At 52.4% G+C, this 23,034-nt stretch overlaps 1 protein-coding gene across 1 annotated transcript; it reads right to left on the reverse strand.

Annotated features, from left to right (window-relative positions):
- Positions 1-1,181: 1,181 nt before the first annotated feature.
- Positions 1,182-15,813, reverse strand: GHRHR (growth hormone releasing hormone receptor). The gene is made up of 13 exons (XM_007130016.1): positions 15,757-15,813; positions 11,144-11,246; positions 10,909-11,016; positions 10,119-10,222; positions 8,922-9,019; positions 8,041-8,173; positions 6,451-6,604; positions 6,103-6,163; positions 5,458-5,527; positions 4,677-4,768; positions 3,814-3,943; positions 3,121-3,162; positions 1,182-1,307 (listed from the first exon to the last, which is right to left on the reverse strand). Exons 1-13 carry the CDS (start codon positions 15,811-15,813, stop codon positions 1,182-1,184), a joined length of 1,278 nt encoding a protein of 425 aa, XP_007130078.1.
- Positions 15,814-23,034: the final 7,221 nt, after the last annotated feature.

Genomic DNA, 23,034 nt, shown 5'->3' on the forward strand with positions numbered 1-23,034 from the left:
TCTCTTTACCCAAAGACTGGGTAATGCCTAGTGTTGGCAGAGCTGCTGGTGGGCGTGGAGATCTCGCCGGAGCTCTGGAGTGCAATCTGGCACCACTCCGTCACGTTAAGAAAAGGCACAACCGCTGACCTGGCACTTCCACTCTGTGGTATGTGTCCCGGAGAAAGGCTTGCTGGCATGGGGGCATGAGGGCACAAACACGTGAACATTCACCTAGAGGCAGGGGGAGACAGGACGGTCACACGTGGGCGGTGACACCATGTGGCACCATATGGCAGTCAAAACAAGCAACCAGATGAGCACATGGCCAGAAGGGTGGATCTCTTAAAAGTACCATGCTGAGAGGAAAAACATCAGAAGCAGGATGAAGCATATAACCGACAGCATTTATGTAAATTAAAAGTACAGAGGGCTTCCCTGGTGGCGCAGTGGTTGGGAGTCCGCCTGCCGATGCAGGGAACGCAGGTTCGTGCCCCGGTCCGGGAGGATCCCACATGCCGCGGAGCGGCTGGGCCCGTGAGCCATGGCCGCTGAGCCTGCGCGTCCCGAGCCTGTGCTCCGCAACGGGAGAGGCCGCAACAGTGAGAGGCCCGCGTACCGCAAAAAGGAAAAAAAGTACAGACACACACAACACTACACATTTTGCAAGAACACAGAAACACAAGAATTCACATTTAACACATTGGAATGTTTGCCTGTAGGACGAGGGGAATGGGAGTGCAGGTAGAGACAAAAGAGAATACATTTTTTTAATGAATTAAACAAGAGGATCCTTGCACAGACAAGTGATGGGGACGTGACATGAACTGAGACGCGATAAATGCATGTCTGCACCGGGGGTTCAAATAAAGCCTGCAGATCCCTCCCCTGCAGAGGCGCATGGTTTCACTCAAACGTGTATCTATTCATTTACAAGTTTATTGGCTCCTCTGGCGTTGGGCTATGGCCCAGACTCCAGGAAGAGGAACATGAGAAGAACAGACAGGAACCAAGGAAATCAGAGGCGGACACACAGAGAAAAGAGTCAGGGGCAGGACAGGGAAGAAAGGCTGGGCAGCAGCTTGGGCGGAGGCGTCAACTGAGGGTTCCCAGGGGGCGCTGCTCCCATTCCTCTGAAGGGTGGTGGGCCCGTGTAGCTGACCAAGTTCAGGTGTGGATTCCAGTCACGTGACGTGGCCAGCCTAGCACACAGATGTCAGCACCTTCGCCCTTGAGTGGGAAGGCATCGTCCACTTGGCGTGAGTCCTCCAGGCTGGCAGAAGTTCAGGATCATGGCCACGCCATCTCCGTGAGATCTCAGTCCTCACCTCCAAGCAAGGACAAGAGGGAGGATGTTAGGAAGGTCCCATTGCCACTTCTTTACTCAGCCCCAGTAGGGCTGAGGGTGCAGCGGGAGACCATGCAGGAGAAACAGAGACAGGGGTTCCTGGAGCAGCAGAAGCTATGGTTGGCCACAGCCACTGCTAAGTACTACCTCTAGAGGATACTACTTCCTCCTTCCTGTATTTCTGACCATTCCCTTTGGCTCCTTTCTCTTTTAGCACTGCCTTTGTCTGGGCCCAGTTAAAGACATTTACGGGTGCTTTCTTGAGTTTCTGGCCAAAAAGCTACTCTGTCTTCCCCCAAAGCTTAGACCATCCCCTGCTCTGGGGCTCATTCCTGCCTCTGCCCACTGAGCTGAACTGTGGCCACTGGGAACCTGTCCAGGGGACATAACCTGAAGGAAGAGAGGCCTCCAAACTCTGTCTGAGGAGGTGCAATTGAGGGGATTGAGAGTAACTGAAAGAAAAGCCACTTGGGAGAGGTTGGGGGGGGGGCAGTGTCTGTATCTTCACATCTCCAAGGGGCTGCTGGGGCAAAGGGGGGCTGAGAGGCTGTGACATTTCCGACAGAGCTGAATTTAGGCTGTGACAAAGATGAAAAGGAGACAGATTTCCATTCAACATAAAGGTGAGCTTCCTGATGATAGAAAGTGTCACTGATAGGTAGTAAGCTCCCTGTCTCCAGAGGCATTTAACTATCGGGTCCCCAAACCTCTTCCTGGGACAGATCCCTTCACATCTCTCTGTGGAATCCCCTTTTCCAGATCCCACCCACCTTGCCCAGGGCTGTTCCTCGCCCCTCTCAGCAACCCCAGGGCCCATGAGCCACGACAATCAGATACTGCAGTCCTGTGTCTGCATCCAGACGCCAGATACGGCTGCAGAAGACTCAGAAAGGCTAGGGTGGGAGCAAAGAATGTCAGAGGGGAGGGAGCCAATAAGAGACAGTGGTGGCAGAATAGGGGGGTGCAATGCTCCACAGCTGGGGTACAGGTACGTACATCCAGGTCTCCAGCAGAACACAGAGCCCACAGCAAATCCTTGGCCACCAGAGGGAGCCCGTGACTCTGCCTGTGCACACAGCGACAGGACCTGGTTGTCTGGGGCACTGAGTTAAATTCTCCCACCCCTCCCCATAAAGCAAGTCTGTCCTAAAGGAAAAATGCAAAGTGTCTTCTGGGTGGGATGTTATAATTCACTCCTCTTTACCATCTCTCCATAGTTCTACATGTGCACCGGTACCATCTATTCTGTCTATTCACGTGCTTGTCCATCTCTGTTTGGTCTGTTCTTTTTGTGCGTCTCTCCTCCAGGTGCTCTCTCTCAGAGTCCCTGGCTTTTCTCTCCATCATCCTCCCTGTCTCTGCCCTTGAATTTATTTTCCTAGACTTTGTAAGTCTACCTCTGATTTCTTGGCTCCTCTGTGTCTTCTCCCTGTCTCTCCAGGAGCCGACTTATTCCTTCGCCCACTCTCTCTAGTTCAGTTTTAGAAACACAGAATTAAAGGATCCTTTTAACCCACCCTTGGACCGCTCTTCTGATCCCTGAAAGGCCTTCTCCACCTCCTGCTGAATGGGCAGTAAACTTGGCCCAGCCCAGAGGAGGGATGGATAAAAGATGTTTACAGGAAGTATTCAGGTTAAGCTTGATCCAGAAACTCAGGACAGATTTCCACAAAGGATTGCAGGACTCAGTGTTTGGCCTGATCGGGGATTTACAGGGGCTGGGCAGGAGAGAGGCAGCCTTAGGACTGGTGGGAGGGAAGACTTAAAAAATAAGGATAGCCTGAGTCACATACCTCTTGGTTGAGGAAGCAGTACAGGATGGCAACAATGAAGCCCTGCGGGGCCAAAGAGAAAGGACCCCATCACCTTGGCCTGGCCTCAAGGTGTCTGCAGTCTTCCTACTACCTTTTTCCCCTACTCTCCGCCAGGCTGTGACTTGGACCAGGTCTTTGGGAAAAGGGAAAGTAGACATATTCATCACTTACCATGTGCCAGGCATATTGTCACATGTAATTGTCATAGCAAGCCTGCCAAGGCTGTACTTTTGGCCCCGTTGGTCTGTTTCTCTGATTCTCTTTATTTCTGCATCCCCTAGTATTAAGCACAGAGCCTGACACATAATAGGTGCTCAGTAAATGTTGAATAGATTGGATGGATGGATGGATGGATGGATGGATGGACGGATGGATGGATGGATGGACGGACGGACGGATGGATGGATGGATGGGCGGACGGATGGATGAATGGATGGGTAGATGGATGGATATGTAGATAGGTGCATGAGTAGTTGAATGAATAGAGAGATGGATGGATGGGAGAAAAACAGACAGATGGATACTTGAATAGATGGATGAGTGTCTGGAAGGAAGAATAACGAGCCTAGTTGCCCTCACCCTACCATGAACTCAACCAAGCCTGTGGGCGGCAGCACCTTCCTCCTGCCCAAGGACTCAGAAGGAAGGAGTGAGTGCTGTGGGGGTCCTCACCTGGAAGGAACCCAGTCCCAGCTCCAGGGGGAGGCGAATGCCCAGGCCAGCACTGTCAGGCAGGAAGTTGAAGATGACGTAGTGAATTCCAAACAGCGGGATGAGGAGAAGGGTTGACTTGGAGAGACGCCTGCAGAAAAAGACAAGCCCAAGGCTGGAATTAGAAAGTCCCATGGGCCCCCTGCCTACTTTCACTTCCCACCAGCTTCCCATATCAACTCTACACACCAGCCACCCTGGAGAACTCCCCACATGCACCCTGGGCTTCCTTACTTTGGGCCCCTGGATTCTGCTGTTCCCTCTGCCAAATTGTCTTGTCTCAATTTATTCTAGTCAAGTCTATGCATCTTTCAAAGTCTAGCTCAAAGACACCTCTTCCAGGAAGTCTTCCCAGACTGTAGTCCAACCCCACCATCTGTTTAGAAAGGATCTCCTTCCACAGGCTCCCGTAGAAATTGATCCCAACACCCATCGGCCTATTTGGGCTGGCAACTGGCTGTTTGGAGCCCCATCCTTCCTATATTGTGACCTACTGGAGGGCAGGGACCAGATCTATTCTCTCTGGGGACATAGGGACAAGCACTGGACCAGGATCATGGATGCCTAATCGTGCATAAAAGAGAACCATGCTGACTCTTACTCCAGTTATGTCCCCAGAACCCCCGGAAACACACACACACACACACACACACACACACACACACGTTACCAGTACTGATGCTGGGTGTGGAGGCTGCCCTGAGCTGGCTCCAGTTTCCTCAGAGAACCATGCTGACTCTTACTCCAGTTATGTCCCCAGAACCCCCGGAAACACACACACACACACACACACACACACACACACACACACACACACACGTTACCAGTACTGATGCTGGGTGTGGAGGCTGCCCTGAGCTGGCTCCAGTTTCCTCAGCAAGATACGGATAATATTGAGAAAAAGCCCAAAGTTCACCTGGAAATAGAGGTGTAGGAAGGTGGAAGGCAAGGGTCAGGGGTGACCCAAATGGCCTGAGGTGGGACATCTTTGGGGACTAGAAACCTCAAATCCTTGAGAGGCAGGGACGTGCAGGTAGATGGATGTGCAGGTCATTGCTCTAGACCTTGTCGCCTGAGACCGGACGGCCCCATAGGGGGCTCAGGGTCCCCCTCCCTTTCCAGTCCCAGGACCAAGGGTGGGAGGTCAGCCTTGCCATCCTGCCTCCAGCACCTCTCAGCCTCTTCTCTGGCACAAAGCATGTGGCCTTCTCTTTGCACAACTGCAAAACTGACAAAAATGCATACATTCACCCAGGCCACAAAAACCAGTCCTAGCTGCCCTGTCTTCCACGTGGGAGCAGGTAGAAGTTTCAGCTGCCGCGTCTTCTACTCTCCCAGCCCAGCCTCACTGCAGTGGTAGGTGATCTGCAAGCAGGGCGCCAGACTCATCAAAATTCTGAGCTAGAAGAGGCCTGAGCGCTGGTTTTACCAATGGGCTGCTGAGGTCCAGAGAGGGCCTCACAGAGAATCTGCGGCAGAACCAGGATGGAACCCCAGGTGTCCTGACTCCCAGCCTGGAGTCGTGTTTCCTGCTGTGTATGGCTGCTCCGTGGACCCAGGGAGGTTGGCTGAATAAAGCAGAGGACAATGGCCCCAGGCACTGACCCCAACGGAAAGGACGATGGGTCCTTTGATGATCCACCAGTAGGGGGAGCTGTCGTCCAGGTCCCAGCACCTGGGGAGAGGACAGGCCGGCGCTGATGGGGGGGGCGGGGGGGAGGGGATGGGGTGGGAAGAGTACAGTTGCTGGAAAGCCCTTTTCTGCGGCACCCATGCTCCTCCCTCCTCTCTACCTACCAGCCTCTAGGTTCCTCACTTTGGAATTTGAGCCTTCTAGCCTCACCCTACTCCCAACCAGCCTTATCTATGTCCTCTCAGACATTTAGGCACTTTCCAAAGGCGTGCCCTGATCCAAGCTGGGTTCGCTCTTTCTCTCCACCTAGGTGGTTGAGTTTCTCAAAACTCAGTCTGTTTGCTGCCTTCTTGTGGCTCCAACACTCCCCCTGTTCCAGAAGGCCCTCACTTACAGCCCCCTACCCCCTGAGCCCCGAACCCTGAGGTTCTGCACCCCCTTCTTGCCCAGGCCCAAGCCCCTTTTGTGCTATCCACGACTGCATCTCCCACCCCTCCCCCAAGCCTGGGAGTTCTCCTCCTCTTCCCAGCTTGGAGGACAGCCTCATTGCCTGAGCGTCCAGTCCATGCCCCATGGGGACCCAGTACGGGTGTGATGAAGGGATAGCCCAGACTCACGCAACATCCTCAAAGGCCAACTTGCAACCCACCCACATGCCGGTGAAGAGCAGGGGAAGCCCTGAGGGGGTACAGAAAAGACACGAGTAAGGGGTCTTCATCCTGCACCCACCTCCCACCACTGCAGCCAGTCACACAGGGCACTGTGAAGGCGGGACCAGGAGAGAGCCCGGAGACCGGGGACCTGGCCCTGAACTCCAGCACTCGCTGTAGGACTGTAGGCTGCCCTTCCTCTCCCTGGGCCTTGGGGTCATCGTGAGTGAGATGAAGGGACCTTGGTGTGAGCTCCCTGGGCATCCCCGACCCCCCAACACCCGCACAGTGCCCAAACCAGCCCTCGGTGCTCACCCCAGCCAGCAAGGACCAGCCACCAGAAGGTTCTCCTTGTGCTGGGTGACGTGGAGGCCAAGAGGCAGGTCAGGTAGACAGCTTCTGCCAGCAGCCAGCTGAAGTTGGTCATGGTGGCGAAATGGGAGGTGGCCACAGAGACCTTGCACAGAACCTGCAGGCCAGGGGCTGGGCGCTTCAGAGCCCGGACACCCATTGGAGCCCCGCCAAGTCTCCCCTACCCCACTCAGGCCCCAAACCTCCAGGTCTCCTCCACCTTGGGCTGCCCCAGAGGGGGTGTGGTAGGGTAATGTGGTGGTTAAGAGCACAGATTTGGGATCCAGACGGGCTGGGTTCAAATCTACCATCTGGATAACCTTCCCACACCTTAGCTTCTCATCTCTAAAAGGAAAAACTTCCAGTGCCGGCTCGTGGCCTCATCATAAGGATTAAACGGAAACCCTGTATACGAACTGCTACTGTTTTTACTCTCACCCCATCCCTCCTGAGCTCAAGTCAATCCCTAGAGCTGAGGGTACGGAGCACCATTTATTCATGCACTGCTCCGTCCTGCGAACATGCGCGCGTGTACCCGTGCACGCGTTCACGCATTCACCGTATGACTCTGCTCATCTGCCAGGTGAGGAGCGCTCGCTTCTGAGCTCAGAACGGCCCAGGCTTGGTCCCTCACACCATTCAGCTGCTGGGTGACATCGCTAATTATCCCTCATCTACATATGGGACTAAAATGAAAATAGATGTAGGAAGTAAAAGGAGATAACGTATGTAAAGCATTTAGCGTAATACCTGGCACATAAGTGCTCGATACACATACTGTTATTATGTCTTTCATTAACGAATGAAGGTCACCTGTTGGTTTGTTCATTCATGTAGCTGTTCATTTCCAGCACGGTGTCAGAGTACCTGGTAGGTGCTGGGGCCCCACACTCAGCCCAACTTCCCTTATTTTCGGTCTCTTCTCATAGCCCGCCTCCCGGCTCCCAGGATGACACCCCTGTTTCTTGGACTGGCCCCAGCTTCTCCTGTCTGTGAGAGCTGGTCCTCTCACACTGGACACGTTCACCCTGGTGCTCTCCACTCCTTCCCTCTCACTGCTGCCCACCCAGCTCCAAAGCTATCTCCTCCCTGAAGCCCTCTCCTGTTCTCGCCCAGCTTTCAGCTCCCTCTACATAGGGGTCCCATGGTCTGGTATAATCTGTCCCCTTAGGCACCCTGGGTGCTTCTCAAGGGAGGCACACGGCTCTGCCCAGCCCCTGACGTACCCACGCCCAGCACAGACAGACAGTGCTCAGAGGAAGTGTGAAATGGAAAGGCTGGCTGGAGTGAAATGTAGTCCGGGTTGGGGTATGGGATGGGGAATGGAACGGGAACACAGAATATGGAGTGGAGAGTGGAATAAGGGAAGCGATGCCGGAGGATTTAGAACTTGACCGCAAGGAGGGGGAGGAAGGGGGAGGGGTGATTTCCCGCTCTGTCGTTAGCAAAGCGGGAGCCGCAGGGTCAGCCCACGTTACCCGACAGGCACATCTGCATCTCTAATCCAACCTCCTCGCCCGCACCCGCACCAGCACCCCGACCCATGGCTGTTACAGTGGAGAAGCTGCAGTGGTCCGTGTTCTCGCCGTGAAAGAGGGTGGCATCCTTCAGGAACACAGCTCCCGCCTTGAGAATAAAGGTGATGAACAGCTGAGTGTGGATGTAGTTCCTGGGGCAGTGGAGCCTCCTGGAGGGGACAGGAGGGGTGAGGAACAGGAGGCAAGGTGGGAGAGGGGCTTCTGGTGTGCTCAAAGTGGGCTTGGGGAGGCTGAGCAGGGCGGGAGGTGAACTGAACTGAACTGGCTTGGATTGGATTGGGTCCGATTGGATTGGATGGATTGCGTTGATCTTGAGGCTTCAGCTATAACCTTGCGGGACAGCTGGGCTCAGTGTAGGTGAGAGGACAGAGAATAGCAGTCCCTTGCCTTCAGGGAGCTCACGGTGTGGAGGACAGAGGCAGAAAGGACAGGGTCCTGCCCAGGGGAGCCCCCTGATCATCAGAGAGAGGAGGCTCATCCCCAGGAGACAGAGAACAGCGCAGGCCAGGCTGGGGGGTGGGGTGAGGTGGGGCTTTGAGAGGGCAAAGATCAAAGGGTTGACATAGTCAAGAAGGGCTTCACAGAAGAGCCAAAGAGGACTCTTGAGGCAGATGAGAGCTGAGCTTTGAATTTTAACAGATCTGAGGGCACTGAGAAAAAAGGAAGCAGGCATTCCAAGCAAATAGAAGAAGTTCCACACAAGCAAAGGTGTAGAGGTGGGAGCCAGACCTGGAGTGTGAAGGGATGGGTCTGCTCCTGGGGGAAGGGAAAGGAAAAGTTAGAAATGGCCAATGCCAGATCTGGGAACGTCTCGAATATCCAGGTAAGGGTTCAAGTTTGGTGCTGTGGACGATGCGGAGGGCGCAGGTTCTGGAGCAGGTGATGAGGATGGCGAACCTGAGGGCAACCAGGATGGTGATGGCCATGAAGAGAGCCGCGGCAGAGACGCTGTGGCCCATGGTGTAGATGATCCTCACGGTGGAGAAGTAGGATTTCTGGGGAGGGTGGAGACGGAGGAACGCTCAGCAACTGGGCCTTTGAGGAAAGGGAGGCTTGACCATCAAACAGGTGACATTTTCAGTTCTATCCCGAAACTGCCCATGTCGGGGCAGGGGTGTCTGTGAGGACCGCAGCAAACTCCCTCCGGGGTTTGCAGCCTGACCGCTGGTGAGGAAGCAGGGGAGGGGTGGGGGGAGGGGGAGCTAGATGCTTAACTCTGGCTGTCGCTGGGGGTAGGGGAGGCTGCCACAGAAACCGCACGTCCCTGGGGAGTGACAAAGCTCAGGAGGAAATCGGGCTTGTTTATTGACATCCAACTTGCTCACTGGCTTGGGAACACGACATCCCCAAATAAAGGGGACAGCCAGGGACAGCTGCAAGGAAAAGGTCTCTCCAAGACCAAGGATTTGGATCCATCAAAGTCTAGCCTGGACTCCAGAGACGGAGAGAGCAGCCTTGCGGGGAGGGGATCGATCGGGGACCCAGCTCCCCTGAGGGATGCAGGCAATCATCTCCCCTCCCAGACTCAGTCTTTTTATCTGAAAAAATGTCAGACTCATGCTTTGCCTTCAGGGCTGCGGGGGAAATGATATGGGATTATGGGTGTGCAGGCACCTTGCAAAGGCCCTGCTCAATTTGGAAGCGTGGGGTGTGCCGGCTAGGTTAGGCCTCACTGACATCACTCCAGGCTTTGGTTTCTCTCGCTTGCCCACAGACTGAGGGCCAGAGAGGGCAAGGAGCTCGCCCAGGACCACTAAGAGCCTTTGTTTCCCAGAACTACTCTCAGCTCCCCGCCCTGGAGGCCTGGGCACAGAGAGGGTACGCCAAGGAGAAAAGAAGACGGTGGCCAGCACATCTCCTTCCCTGCCCTCTGCCTCCCCTCTCCCTCCTAGCTGCGCGGCCCACCTGTCACCCTTGAGCAAGTGAGCACAAGACCCTCTCTCTTCCAGACACTGCCATCTTCCGGAAATGTGCTGTAATGACTATTCCAACCTGCTGACTACAATGGGAACGGCGGCCCCTACAGTTGTGCGGTCCACCACCCAACCCAACATGCACGGCGACCCTTCCTCCAAGAGGCCAGGAGCCTCTCACCTCTTCAGTTAGCAGCTCCAGGGGCACAGGACAGGCCTCAGGATAGGGCGGGAAGGGCTCAGACCAGCCCGTGATGGTGCAATCCCGCTTCACGGCCCCGGCCCCTGGGAGGCAACAGAGGCGGGGAAGGAGAGATTTTGTCAGGACAGCTCCTTCTCTCTCCCCAGGAGAGGTCGGGGAGCCGGGGAGTGACCCTGGCAGGTCTGCACAGACAGCCCGTCTCTGCAGCAGAGAGAGAGGAGCCTTCTCTTCTGAGGCCTGGGGTCCAGGCCCAGCCTGCTTGGGGAACGGTCTAGGAACTTCCTCTCTGGCCTCAGACTCACCTTCTGTTAATTGAAAGAATGGTTCCCTTGAGGAGCAAAGTAGCGAGTTGGGCCTCCAGCGTCCTAAGGGCAGGGGGGAGAAAGGAGGCCCTCTCTGCCCCTGGAGGGACCGTCCACCCCAGACACCCAGGCCAGGGAGGTGAAGCAGGCAACTTCCCAGAGGACGTTTACTCAGTTCCAGGCCCTGAGTTCAGCACTGCCAAGCCCCGATCATTAACCCCGCCCTCCGTTCAGTTAGTGCTCTTGTTTTCTCCAGGTCACGGGAGGTCAGGAGGCTGAGGGTCTGGGAGGGTGACTGACTCGCCCAAGGTCACACTGAAAGAGGGGAAGGGGGAAGGCCGTGCTCAATCCAGGTCTGCCTGGCCCCAAAGCCAGGGGTGTGGCCACCACATTCTGCCACCACCAGATGAAACCACATCACCTCTGCGTCCTCCCCCTTCCCCCATCACACCCCCATCGCCCCTCACCTGGCTCTGAGCTGAAGTGAGAGAAGAAAGCCGGGCAGGGGAGGCTCACCCACTCGCCAGAGCCTGCCGTCGGCCAGCACAGCAGCCCATCCCAGGTCCTAGGGCAGCCTAGACAGCGAGATGGGAGCAGGCGAGACTCAGCCCTGGGGACAGGCTTGTCCACCATCCTGAATGGGAGGCTGGAGGAGATCAGGAAATCCGTGACAAGCCACCCCCACCCTCCCAAGCCACGTACCCAAGGTGGAGTTGGCCATCCCCTCTGAGGCTTGTAGACAAGCTCGCTCATCCTCTCTCAGCTGGGTGATGAAGTCACACTCTGGGTGCACGTGGCCCAGTACCTGCAGGAGAGAGTTAATGAGATGAGCTAAGCCAACTGGATGCTTCTTCTGGGTTTGCTGGTCAAATGACCTGAAGACAGAGATAAAGCCTGATTCATTTCCATGGCCATGCTCTTAAGCACAGGGTCCGACTCATCCAGGTATGCTTAATGGATATTTGGACAAAAGGCAGGCAAGCAGGAAGGGAGGGAGGCAGAGAGAATAGAGATTTGGACGGATGCTTCCCCTTTCCATCTCATGGAAGTAAGTTCTGAGTCACATTAAACAAAAGTCTTCAGAAGATCTCCCAGAGATGGCCAACTCAATAATGCATCCGTGTAGCAGCCTTTGTTCCTTCTTTGTTTTACTCCCCTGCTCTGTACTCCCACTCCCCGAAGGCAATTCTGCATAAAGTACCTTGGTAGACAGAGTAATGGCCCCCCAAAATGTCCATGTCCTAATCCCTGAAACCTGTGACTATGCAACCTTACAAAGAGACTTTGCAGATGTGATTAAGTTAAGGATCTTGAGATGGAGCAATTATCCTGGATTATCTGGGTGGACCCAATGTCATCACAAGGGTCTTTATAAGAGGGAAGCAGGAGCGTCAGGGTGAGATAAGGAGATATTCTGACAGAAGCAGAGGAGTATGTGTGTGAGTGTGTGTGTGTGTGTGTGTGTGTGTGTGTGTGTGTGTGAGAGAGAGAGAGAGAGAGAGAGATGAAGATGCTACACTGCTGGCTTTGAAGGTGGAGGATCATAAGCCAAGGAATGCAGGTGGCATCCAGAAGCTGGAAGAGGCAAGGAAGCGAGTTCTCCCCTACAGTCTCCAGAAAGGAATGCAGCCCTGCCAACACTTTGGTTTTAAACCACTGAAAACCATTTTGGACTTCTGCCCCCCAGAATTGTAAGAAAATGGGTTTGTGCCGTTTTAAGTCACTAAGTTGGCGGTAATTTGTTACAGCAGCAACAGGAAACTAATACAACTACCTACACAGCTGCCTTTGTCTCAAGCTCTGCTTTCAGAGGTACCCTGACAAAGATATGTGAAAAAAATGGGTAGATTAGTGAGAGGATAGATGGATAAGTGAGTGAGTAGATGAATGAGGTGAAAGAGCAGATGAATGTGGATTCATGGATGAATGGGTAACCGTGTGGCTGGCTGGTTGAATGAGTGAACATACATACAATAGATAGGTGAAGAGATAGACGGATGCGTGAATACATGCATGGATGGATGGATGACTGGATGCATGGTGGATGCGTGGACAGGTGGATGGATGAGGGCATGCACATGCAAATGGATGGGTAGGTAATGGATAGATACATGGAGGGATAATGGGTTTGTTGTGTGACTCAGTAATCATGAAGGATTACAGTTTTAGGAGTTTCCCAGAGCCTGGTGCCACCCAGTGACCACAGGGAATGATCCCTGGAAGCTGGAAAAGAAGCTGTTTTCCTGGAAACCCTCTAGCGGTATTTCTGAAAGTGTGCCTCATGATCTAACTGCAGATCACCTGGGATGGAGCCAAGAATATGCAGAGATCTATGGCTGGATCTAGGACTTTGCATTTTAACAAGTTCCCTAGGAAGCTGGGAGTCAAAGGCAGGAATTCTTTTTCTGTTTTGTTTTTTTCTTGTTGTTTTTTGCAGTACACAGGCCTCTCACTGTTGTGGCCTCTCCCGTTGCGGAGCACAGGCTCCGGACGCGCAGGCTCAGCGGCCGTGGCTCACGGGCCCAACCGCTCCGCGGCATGTGGGATCCTCCCGGCCCGGGGCACGAACCCGCGTCCCCTGCATCGGCAGGTGGACTCTCAACCGCTGTGCCACCAGGGAAGCCCAGGAATTCTTAACACCTCTCCGTCCCATTGCCCCAGACTGGAGAAAAACTGAAATGGACTGTCCAACAGGGCACAGCCCCAAACAGATACATGTGAGGGAACCCAACTCTATAAGACATGCTCCTTACTCTGTGAACACGATCCATAGCCCACATTTGTGTACAACATGCACTTCAAATTCAATCAGTGTAGATTTCTGTCCCCAAGGATTTCACAGGGAGGAGTGGAGTGAGGATAGGAGCTAAAACCTGGTCCTGATAGATCCAATACCAACTGATCAGAGGCAGGACAGGTGCTATGGGAGGGTGGCCCTTCTCACAAGGGCTGAGAAGGTGGCATTTGAGCCGGACCTGAAAAAAAAAGGAGCATTTTTTTTTTAATTGGTGAGGAAAAGAGCACTCGGGACAAAGAAGGCACACAGACAAGGGAGTGGACAGATGCACCTGAGGTGGGTGAGGGGAGAGCCCTTCCCATGGCCGTCCTCGCACCCACACTCACACACACATGCACACACAAGCCCCGATGTCTGGCACAGAGTCTGTATCAGCAGGTGTTTAATTAACTCCCGGTGTCCTTTGACAGAAATCCAGGCACGGCAAAGAGCACGGTGGATGCGAGACAGGGACTGGGGTCAGAGAGAAGGGACTTCAAACACCAGAGTGGGGACAGTGGACAGTAGGTGGCCACATGGAAGGGACCCAAGGACAGGCCAGTGGGCTAGGAGAGGACCTGGAGACCCACTCCAGTAAGTAGGCTCACCCCTACCAGCCCTGCCCTACGGGGAAGGACACCCCTGTCCTGACCTGCTGACCCTGTTTGCCCAAATCCAGCGTGGGCTCAGCTCTGCCACCTCCTGCTTGGGCCCCAGGGACCTCAGGTTACAGATTCCACCTGCCGCCCAGGCTCTGGGTCTCCAACCTGGTGGCGCCTCTTGGCTTCCTTCCCAGGACTCAGGGACCCAGGAGCCATCTCAGAGCACAGCCCCAGTCTTATCTCCCCCACATGTCCCCAGTAGCAGTCTGATGGTCAGAAGCGGGTAGATGAGGAGGGCAGACTCGCCTGATATGGGACCGCGGGCTCTGTCTGCCCTTCCTCCCCCTCCACGTCTGCAGCCCATCCCTTCCTGGGATACGTTCTCAGGGCCTGACTAGGGAACCACTGAGGCCAAAAGAACTAGGGCCCCTTGTGGGACGCCTCCCACCGAAAGGAGAGACAGACAGCCGTCACAGTTCCTAAGGGGAGGAAAATTCAGGGAAGCCCAACTCATGACCCAGATGTGTGGTAACAGGTGGAGACTGTACGGGGTGGGGAACGGTGGACCATTCCAAGACTTACCCAAACGCTCCTGATGGACGCCCCCCGCCCCACTCACCTAGGGCTCGGGGGTCGTCTGGCCCCTGGACCGGGCCCACTCCTCCTGAGGGGAGACTCTGTCACCCTGCGTACCTCGGCCTTGCTGACCGCGACTACAGCTAACCTGGGGTCTGTGCAGGATGGAGGCCACACTGGGAAACAGTGACTTGGTGCTGGCCCTGACCCTGCCACCAGCAGCTGAATGACCCCCACGGGATCTCAGTCTCCCCTCCCAAAAATAGAGCATTCATTGTAGGGTGCACACAGACGAGAGGCGCCCCTCACTGAAGAGGGGAGGGCGTAGGAGTCTCCCATACTGCACCCCACATGCCCAGCCTTTGACAAGTCAGATCTGACTCCATGCACAGCAGCCCCGGGGGGCAGATACTGTGTTCTTCTTTGACAGAACAGACAAGTGAGGCCCAGGAAGGGACTTGCACAGATCACACAGCTAGTTTCACTGCTCCAGGATTCAAGCCTAAAGGCCATGCATGAGGGGCAGGTGCAGCGCAGTGCCTGGGAGGCGCGGCACGGGCCCCCGCCCACATACACACACTCACACACAAGCCAGTGGAGGAAGAGTGAGCCCTCAGTCCCTGGGGGCTCTCAGGAGTCCCTGGGGGCTGCAGCTTCCTCCCCGGGACCTGTGTCTCCCATCCTGGTCCCCGCGTCACTGTCACTTGCATCCACTCCGGGAAAGCATGCTGGGGAACTGCGGCACATTCAGAGAGGGCCCCCTCCTGGCAGCCCGTTCTCCAGCACTCTAGGCCTCCGAGCAATATCTGATGGTGGACAGCTTCTCAGGGTCCCAGGGCATATCATGCGAGGAAGTGTCCCCCAAATGCCGCAGGGGAGTAGCTGCTCACTTACTACCCAGGGCCTCTCAGTCCCTGGCCACACCCTCTTCAAAGGAAGCAACCAGATGGAGTGGCTCCAGGGGTCGTGGGGATAGGGGGGGCTCTGGGGAGCTTCTCGGAGGAGGGGGTGTGGATAAGACTTGGGGTGTGAAGGGGAGGCGGAAGTACTGTCTTGGGACAGAGTCTCGTGGCCCCCAGAGGGTGCAGACAGGCCCTGGGGGGAGCAACAGGCAAATTCCGTTCAGCCCCAGGAAGGACGGTTTACTTGTCAGAGCTCCCCAGGGATGAGCAGGCTGCCTGGGAAGGGAGGGGGAGGAGAGGAGGGGGCCACGGAGGAGAGGAGGAGTTCTCCAAGTCAAGCCACCACTTGCTTGGTAGAGAGACTCCTGTGCTGGTGAAGGGTGGACCCCAGTACGGCCCTGTGGCTCCCAGATCTCGAGCCCAGTGGGAGGGGCAGGAGGGTCTGAGCTGGCTACTCACGATGGGTAAGGGGCGCAGCAAGCAGAGGATGCAGGCACCCCACAACTTGCTGTCCATGGTAGGGGTGTGGCAGCGGCTCCTTGGTCAGCCTCGGTGAGCCCCGCTTCCTGCCCACTGTCCCCTGCTCCTGCCGCCGCAGCCAGCACACCCAGGTGGCTGTTTGCATAGGCAGGAGCCAGCGAAGGGGACAGAACGGCTGAATATTCACCAGGATTACAGGACACTGTGCCCATCTCAGCCCCGGCCTTGGGGTGGGACTCCACGTTCCCAGGAGAAACGGGTTGGGCCCTTGCAACCCCCTTCCACTCTGTCTGTAAGTCGGCCTGTGTCTGTCCTAACACCAAGGTCACAGAGAAATGACAGCCACAGGACACCTCTTACCCCCGTAGGTCAGTATCCTTTATCGTTTTCTTCTCTGAGCCCAGCCCTCTGCGGGCCCACCCTGGAGAGATTCAGAGAAGAAGGCCTGGGCCCACCCTCAGGGAGCCCCCAGTTTGGTTGTGATCCCAGCCTCACCCACAGTGCTGGAGGGTGAACTCAGAGCCCTGGGGACCCAGCAGAGGTGGACAGGGTGTCAGTGGGGGCTGGAAAGTAGGAATGAGCTTAGAAAAGCGCTGTGCAATCGCGAAGCACCCACATGGGCTGGTCGAGAAGGTGACATATCAGCAAAACCTCATTTCTGTTCCCGGCAAGGATGTCAGCCTGGATGGCAAGGTGAAGTCTGCAAGTGTCCAGGCTCTGGACTTCACAGGGGGGCCTGGTCAAGTGTCTCCAGAAGTCCTCATGGCAACAGACAAAAACAGGAAACGTGCAAGAAGATTCATGGAGCTAAGCCATCCTGAATGGGGCAAAAACCACTGTTTTCAGGGGCAGACACAAGAGGACCTACACAACAGCTCAGATTATTTTGCATATTCATTGCCTGGTTATTTTTATTATAGTTTTAGACTTTAAAATGAAGAACCCCAATTGGCCAGGCTACAGACAGTGTTCTAAATTGCCCTGGATCCTCCACGGCACCGGGGGGATTGGAAAGCACATTTGATCTTCAAGGGCCCTGAATGTGCCAGTACCTGGCAGGTCCCAACATCTGTGTGCAAGTCTGCATTCCCACAGCTTGATGGGCCAGACGCTGTGACACAGACATGTTTACAGCCTAACTCGAATCATGAATGATGAAGCTCCTTGCCCCTGCCACGTCTGGACTGAGGAGTCGTTTTACATCAGCAGGGCTTTATTTTTCCATTTGTGTTCATCACCAACAAAGAAAAATATTTTGAAACGAAAACATGAAGCATCCCCAGCCCAGACATTCCTGCCCTTGAACAAGCGTTTTCATGTGCTTGGCCATGACCTGGGGCAGGTCTCGCACCACAACTAGCTCGCACATTTGCAGGACGAAGCAGAGCCCCTCTGTTGACAGGCTGAGTGAGGATGAAGTGCCGGAAGCACAGCACTGAACAGGTGTATCTTTAAAGGAGAGCCAGAGCCTCTGTCCCCTAGCTGCAAAGAGACAACAGCCCAAGGACAAATACCGCAGTAATCACTGTTGATAATTAGTGTCAATTAGTATTCCTGAGGGTTAATAATTGATATTAATACTACTAGTAATTATTATCTAAATTAGCGATTCTTTTTTTTAAAGAATTTAATTTTTTTAACATCTTTATTGGTGTATAATCGCTTAACAATGTTGTGTTAGTTTCTGCTATATAACAAAGTGAATCGTCTATACAAATACCTATATCCCCATATCCCCTCCCTCTTGCGTCTCCCTCCCACCCTCCCTATCCCACCCCTCTAGGTGGACACAAAGCACCGAGCTGATCTCCCTGTGCTATGCGGCTGCTTCCCACTAGCTATCTATTTTACATTGGTAGTGTATATACGTCAGTGCTACTCTCTCACTTCATCCCAGCTTACCCTTCCCCCTCCCCGTGTCCTCAAGTCCATTCTCTACATCTGTGTCTTTACTCCTGCCCTGCCCCTAGGTTCATCAGAACCATTTTTTTTTTTAGATTCCATATATATGCATTAGCATACAGTATTTGTTTTTCTCTTTCTGACTTACTTCACTCTGTATGACGGTCTCTAGGTCCGTCCACCTCACTACAAATAACTCAATTTTGTTTCTTTTTATGGCTGAGTAATATTCCATTGTATATAAACTAGCAATTCTTAACAAGGAGCAATTCTGTGGCCTGGGGAATATTTGGCAATGCCTAGAGTCAGTTTTCAGTGTGACAGCCAGGGGTCGGGTGTAGGGAGGAGGTGTGACAGAGTGCTATTTTTATGTAAGGGATAAAAACCATAAAAACTGGGAGTGCTCTTAAATATCCTACCATGCACAGGATGACCCTCACAACCATCTAAAAAATGATCCTGGCTTCCCTGGTGGCGCAGTGGTTAAGAATCCGCCTGCCAATGCAGGGAACACGGGTTCGAGCCCTGGTCTGGGAAGATCCCACATGCCGCGGAGCAACTAAGCCCGTGCGCCACAACTGCTCAGCCTGCACACTAGAGCCCACGAGCCACAACTACTGAGCCTGCCTGATGCAACTACTGAAGCCCGCACGCCTAGAGCCTGTGCTCCGCAACAAGAGAAGCCACCGCAATGAGAAGCCCGCGCACTGCAACGAAGAGTAGCCCCCACTCGCCGCAACTAGAGAAAGCCTGCACACAGCAAAGAAGACCCAAGACGCAGCCAAAAATAAATAAAATTAAAAAGGAAAAAGAAAGAAAGAAAAAAATTTAAAAATAATAAATGATTCACCCCAAAGGTCAATAGGATTAAGGTTGAGAGACCCTGATCTAATCGTTTGTGTTCCCCAAGGTTCCCCCAGGCCCATTGTCCCTTTTGAATGGGCCAGGGTCATTGAACTACCATCTCTATCTCTGTATCTGCTCAGGGTTCAAAATTTGACTCCACCACTTGCCAGCTGTGTGGCCTTGGGCAAGTTATTTAACCTTTCTGAACCTCAGTTTTTCCATCTGAAAAATGAGGATGATACCTTGCTTGTAGGGTTGATGGGATAAGCAGATAAGGAAAGTACCTCATACAGAGCCTAATTCATAGAGGACAACATGTTACAAGATGGACCATCAGCAAAGAAAGTTAGAACAATCAATTATTTGTACGGAAAGAATAAGATTATCTCTCTAGCTCACATTTACAAAATATAAATTCTAGAAGGCTTAAAGTCCCAACTGTAAAACAACAAAATAATATATTTTTCCAAAAATGGAAATTTGTTTTTATACCCTCAGAAGAAAGGAAACTTTTTTATATACAAAATTAAAACCATAAAGAAAAGATTAATAAGTTTGACCACATCAGTATTAAAGAAAAAGTATATTCAAGAAAGGACCCCATAGGGCTTCCCTTGTGGCGCAGTGGTTGAGAGTCCGCCTGCCGGTGCAGGGGACACTGGTTCGTGCCCCGGTCCGGGAAGATCCCACATGCCGCAGAGCGGCTGGGCCCGTGAGCCACGGCCGCTGAGCCTGCGCGTCCGGAGCCTGTGCTCCGCAACGGGAGAGGCCACAACAGTGAGAGGCCCGCATACCACAAAAAAATTAAAAAAAAAAAAAAAAGAAATGCTCAACATCACTAATACTCAAGAAAATGAAAGTTAAAATAATAATGAGTTACTCTTTTTCACTTATCACATTGCCCAAAACTTTATGTCTGATAATATGATGTTTGGAATTATGTGGGGAAATGGTACTTTTATATTGTGCAGATGGGAGTGGACATTGGTTTTTCCACTTTGAAAAGCAATATAATATAATCTTTTAAATCTATAAATGAACATACCCTATAAACCAGAAGTTCCACTTCTGGATATTTGTTCCAGAGGGCAGTATTATTTATAATGTGTAGTAAAACCCAGAAAACAACACAAATGTCCAATGATAATGGAATAACTAAATAGAATGTGATACAGTCATACAACAGAATACTGTAAAGCATTGAAAGGATAAACTAATTCTATTTGTATCAACATGGAGAGATTTCAAAAATATATACTTGAGGAACTTCTGCTTCCCTACAAGACAGAGTAACAGAGAATGATTTACTCTCCTTCTACCTTAACAGCAAGAAATTTAAACAAAACATACAAAATATTAGATTTTAATGGGTGAGGGAGAAAAGCACTCATGCTCATCTCCACGGGTACAGAAAAATCATCTGACAAAATCTAATACCCTTTCAAGATAAAAACACTCAATATGCTAAAAACAGAAGGGAGCTTCCCTGGCATGATAAAGGCCACATATGAAAACCCACAGTGAACATCATACTCAGTATTGAAAGATGGAAAGCTTTTTCCTTAAGATGAGGAACAAGACAGGGTGTCTGCTTTTGTCACTTCTAGTCAACATAGTACTAGAAGTTCTAGCCAGAATACTTAGGCAAGAAAAAGAAATAAAGGGTACCTAAATTGGAAAGGAAAAAATAAAATTATCTCTGTTCACAGATGACACAATTATATGTAGAACAATCTTACATATTTGTATATATAAAAGTATCTTTTTTTATGTCTGGAAGCTCCCACATCAAAATCCTAAAAATGGAGAAAAGAGGAAAGGGACAGGTTATGGAACGTGAGGAATGGTCAAATGGAACAGTCGCTTTAACTCCGATATTCCAGTGTTTAAGAAAAATATATTTGTGCACTACTTGGAAAATTAAAATTAAATGTAAAAGATCACAGTAGCTAGTGTTTAATTTTTCCTTGTCACCGGTGGGTATTGTAGATGTCAGGGTGGGGTATGTCTGCACCACAAGCAGTTGGGCGTCTTTAAACAGACCATCAAGGTCTTCCCTGAGAGCCCCTCCAACCCACAGCAAAACTCCCAGGGAACCCAGCCACAGTGGTTTTTCAGTTCTGCCTCTGTCTGATGCCCCCTGGTGGTGATGCTGAGCAACTGCTGCCTCTTCCTGATTCCCGCAGGAGGGGCCGAGCTGGAAAGCGGCCCCTGTCTCAGGTGGCTCCAGGCGTGTCCGTAACTGAGGCTGGGGTCTTGTAGCTGGTGCACAGGCCTCAGGGTGCAGCTATTTCTGGATATTTGGCCAGGATCTCCCTTACCGGGGTGGGCTTCAGACAGAAGGTATTCAGAGCAAGGCCAGAGCGAGCCCTATACCTGGCTGAGTTTTAACCCCTCTTCCTGTTCCCTGACTCTGTCCTTTCCTCAAGGGCAGGAACAGGCTAGCACAGGAGCTGGGGTCCTGGGGCCTCAGAAGCCATAATCATTCTCACATGTACTCATGACCCAGCTCTGTCTGAGGCCTGGGTCAGGGCTCAATCTCTGTCCAGAGTCACAGGTCAGCCTGCCATCTATCTGGGGTTTGAGTTGGATTGGACCAGGTTTGGGGCTCAGACTGGGGTCAAGGTCAGGGCTCAGTTTGGGGCTGGGTCAGGGCTCAGTCTCCAGCCAGGGTCAGGAACAGGATGAGGACCAGGGCCAAGGATGCTTATGTTCTCTGGGCTCTGAGGGCGAATCAGTTTCTAAGTTTTTTAGGTCAATCTCAGAGTCCCAAAGGGATTTTCCCCCTGAGCAGAAATTATGGCCCCGCAGGAACACCTGCTAAATGGGGGCGGGGCAAGGCGGGACAAGGTGTGGACAGGGCGGTGGGGTGAGGGAAGAGCGCTGGCCTTCAGCGAGGCAACATGAGGACAATGTGACACTTTGTTTTCCTCTAACTGAAGAAGGCGCTTTGATTTGTGCATGGATAACTACTTTCTTATAAACTTTAAACTTCCCCGAGACTTTCCCCTCCTCCTGGAGCAGGCTATCTCCAGCCAGGCCTGACGAGAGGTGCTATGTGTGAGGGATAACTGTCCCTGGCACATGCCCAGCATGGATAATTGTCCCTATGTTGCAGAAGGAGAAACTGAGGTGCCCGAGGTCACACGGGAAGTAAGTTCTCTTGAGTTGGGACTGGGACCCAGGTCTCCAGGTTCCCAGCCTCGGGTGCTGTCTGTGGCCCAAGTTCCATGCTATCATTCACTGCAAGGTTCTGATTCAAAATTTCAATGGCTTATTTTGGTGTTAAAGAGGTTATTACACAGTAACTGAAGGTGCTGGGAGCAGAGTCCCCAGAGCTCTGTGGGATTCTCACCGAGGAAAGGTGCCCATGCGGGCCCCAGTGAGAGGAGAGAATGAGGTTGCACCCCCACACACACTGTCCTTACTTTCTGGATGGGATAAGGTGCCCCCTGCAGGCCGAGGCAGGACTCTGTAGCCGAGGAAGGATGGACTCCTTCACCCACTCTCCTCACAGGTGGGGAGACAGAGGCCCAAAGAGGGCAGGAGACCCACCCAGGGTCACACCGATGGTCAGAAGCAAAGCTACGGTGCTACCTGGCCAGCCACTCCTCCCAGAGCAATGGGAGAAGGGGAAGTGTCCCTGCATCCAGGGACTGGGCTGGGATGCCAGGGCTGGGGGCTGAGGAGGGCCGGCAGAGGGCTGCAGGGGTGGAGGTCGAAAGGCTCCAAGTCTGTAGCAGCACCAGTCGTGGGATTTGTTCTGGGCAAGACTCTCCCTGGCTACAGTGTGGCCAGTGGTCAGGAGAGGGCAAGAGCAGCTGGGAAAAACCAAGGGTGGCAAATTCTCCACAATAAATGAATTCCTGCCACAGGTGACAGATGGATGAATCTCAGAAACTGAAGATGGAGGGAGCACCCCAGAAAAGTATCTACAATATGCTACCATTTCCATAAAGCTCAAAAAGAGGAGCATTAAACAATAGATTGATGAGGCACATATATGTGCATGATAAAAAAAAAACTTTTTTTTAAGCAAAGGAATGATAAACACAAAATTCAAGATAGTAGATACCTCTAAGGGGTCTTCAGGGAGTAGGGGACACATAGCTAGATGCAAATTACTGGAAATGTTCTAGTTTGGGGGATGAGTGATGGACTCATGGGTGTTTACTATATTATTATACTTAATATTTTAGCTCTACAATAATTACTACTTATATCAAGTTTACTATGTGCCAGGCCCTTTAATGAGCACATTATATACATGAGCTCATTTAATCCTCTGTGAGGTGGGTCCCCATTTTACAGATGAGGAAACTGAGGCACCAGTGATTTTTTTGGAGATCACATAGCTGATATGAGACCCTGGATTCTAATCCAGGCAGTCTGATTCAGGAGCCCATGGTCTAAACCACTCTACTGGGCTATATATATTATTGTATAATATATTTTATATATTTTATTATATAAAATATATTATAATTATATAAATAAATTATATAGATA

Source organism: Physeter macrocephalus, chromosome 5 (genome assembly GCF_002837175.3).
Source record: "Physeter macrocephalus isolate SW-GA chromosome 5, ASM283717v5, whole genome shotgun sequence".
NCBI lineage: Eukaryota > Metazoa > Chordata > Mammalia > Artiodactyla > Physeteridae > Physeter > Physeter macrocephalus.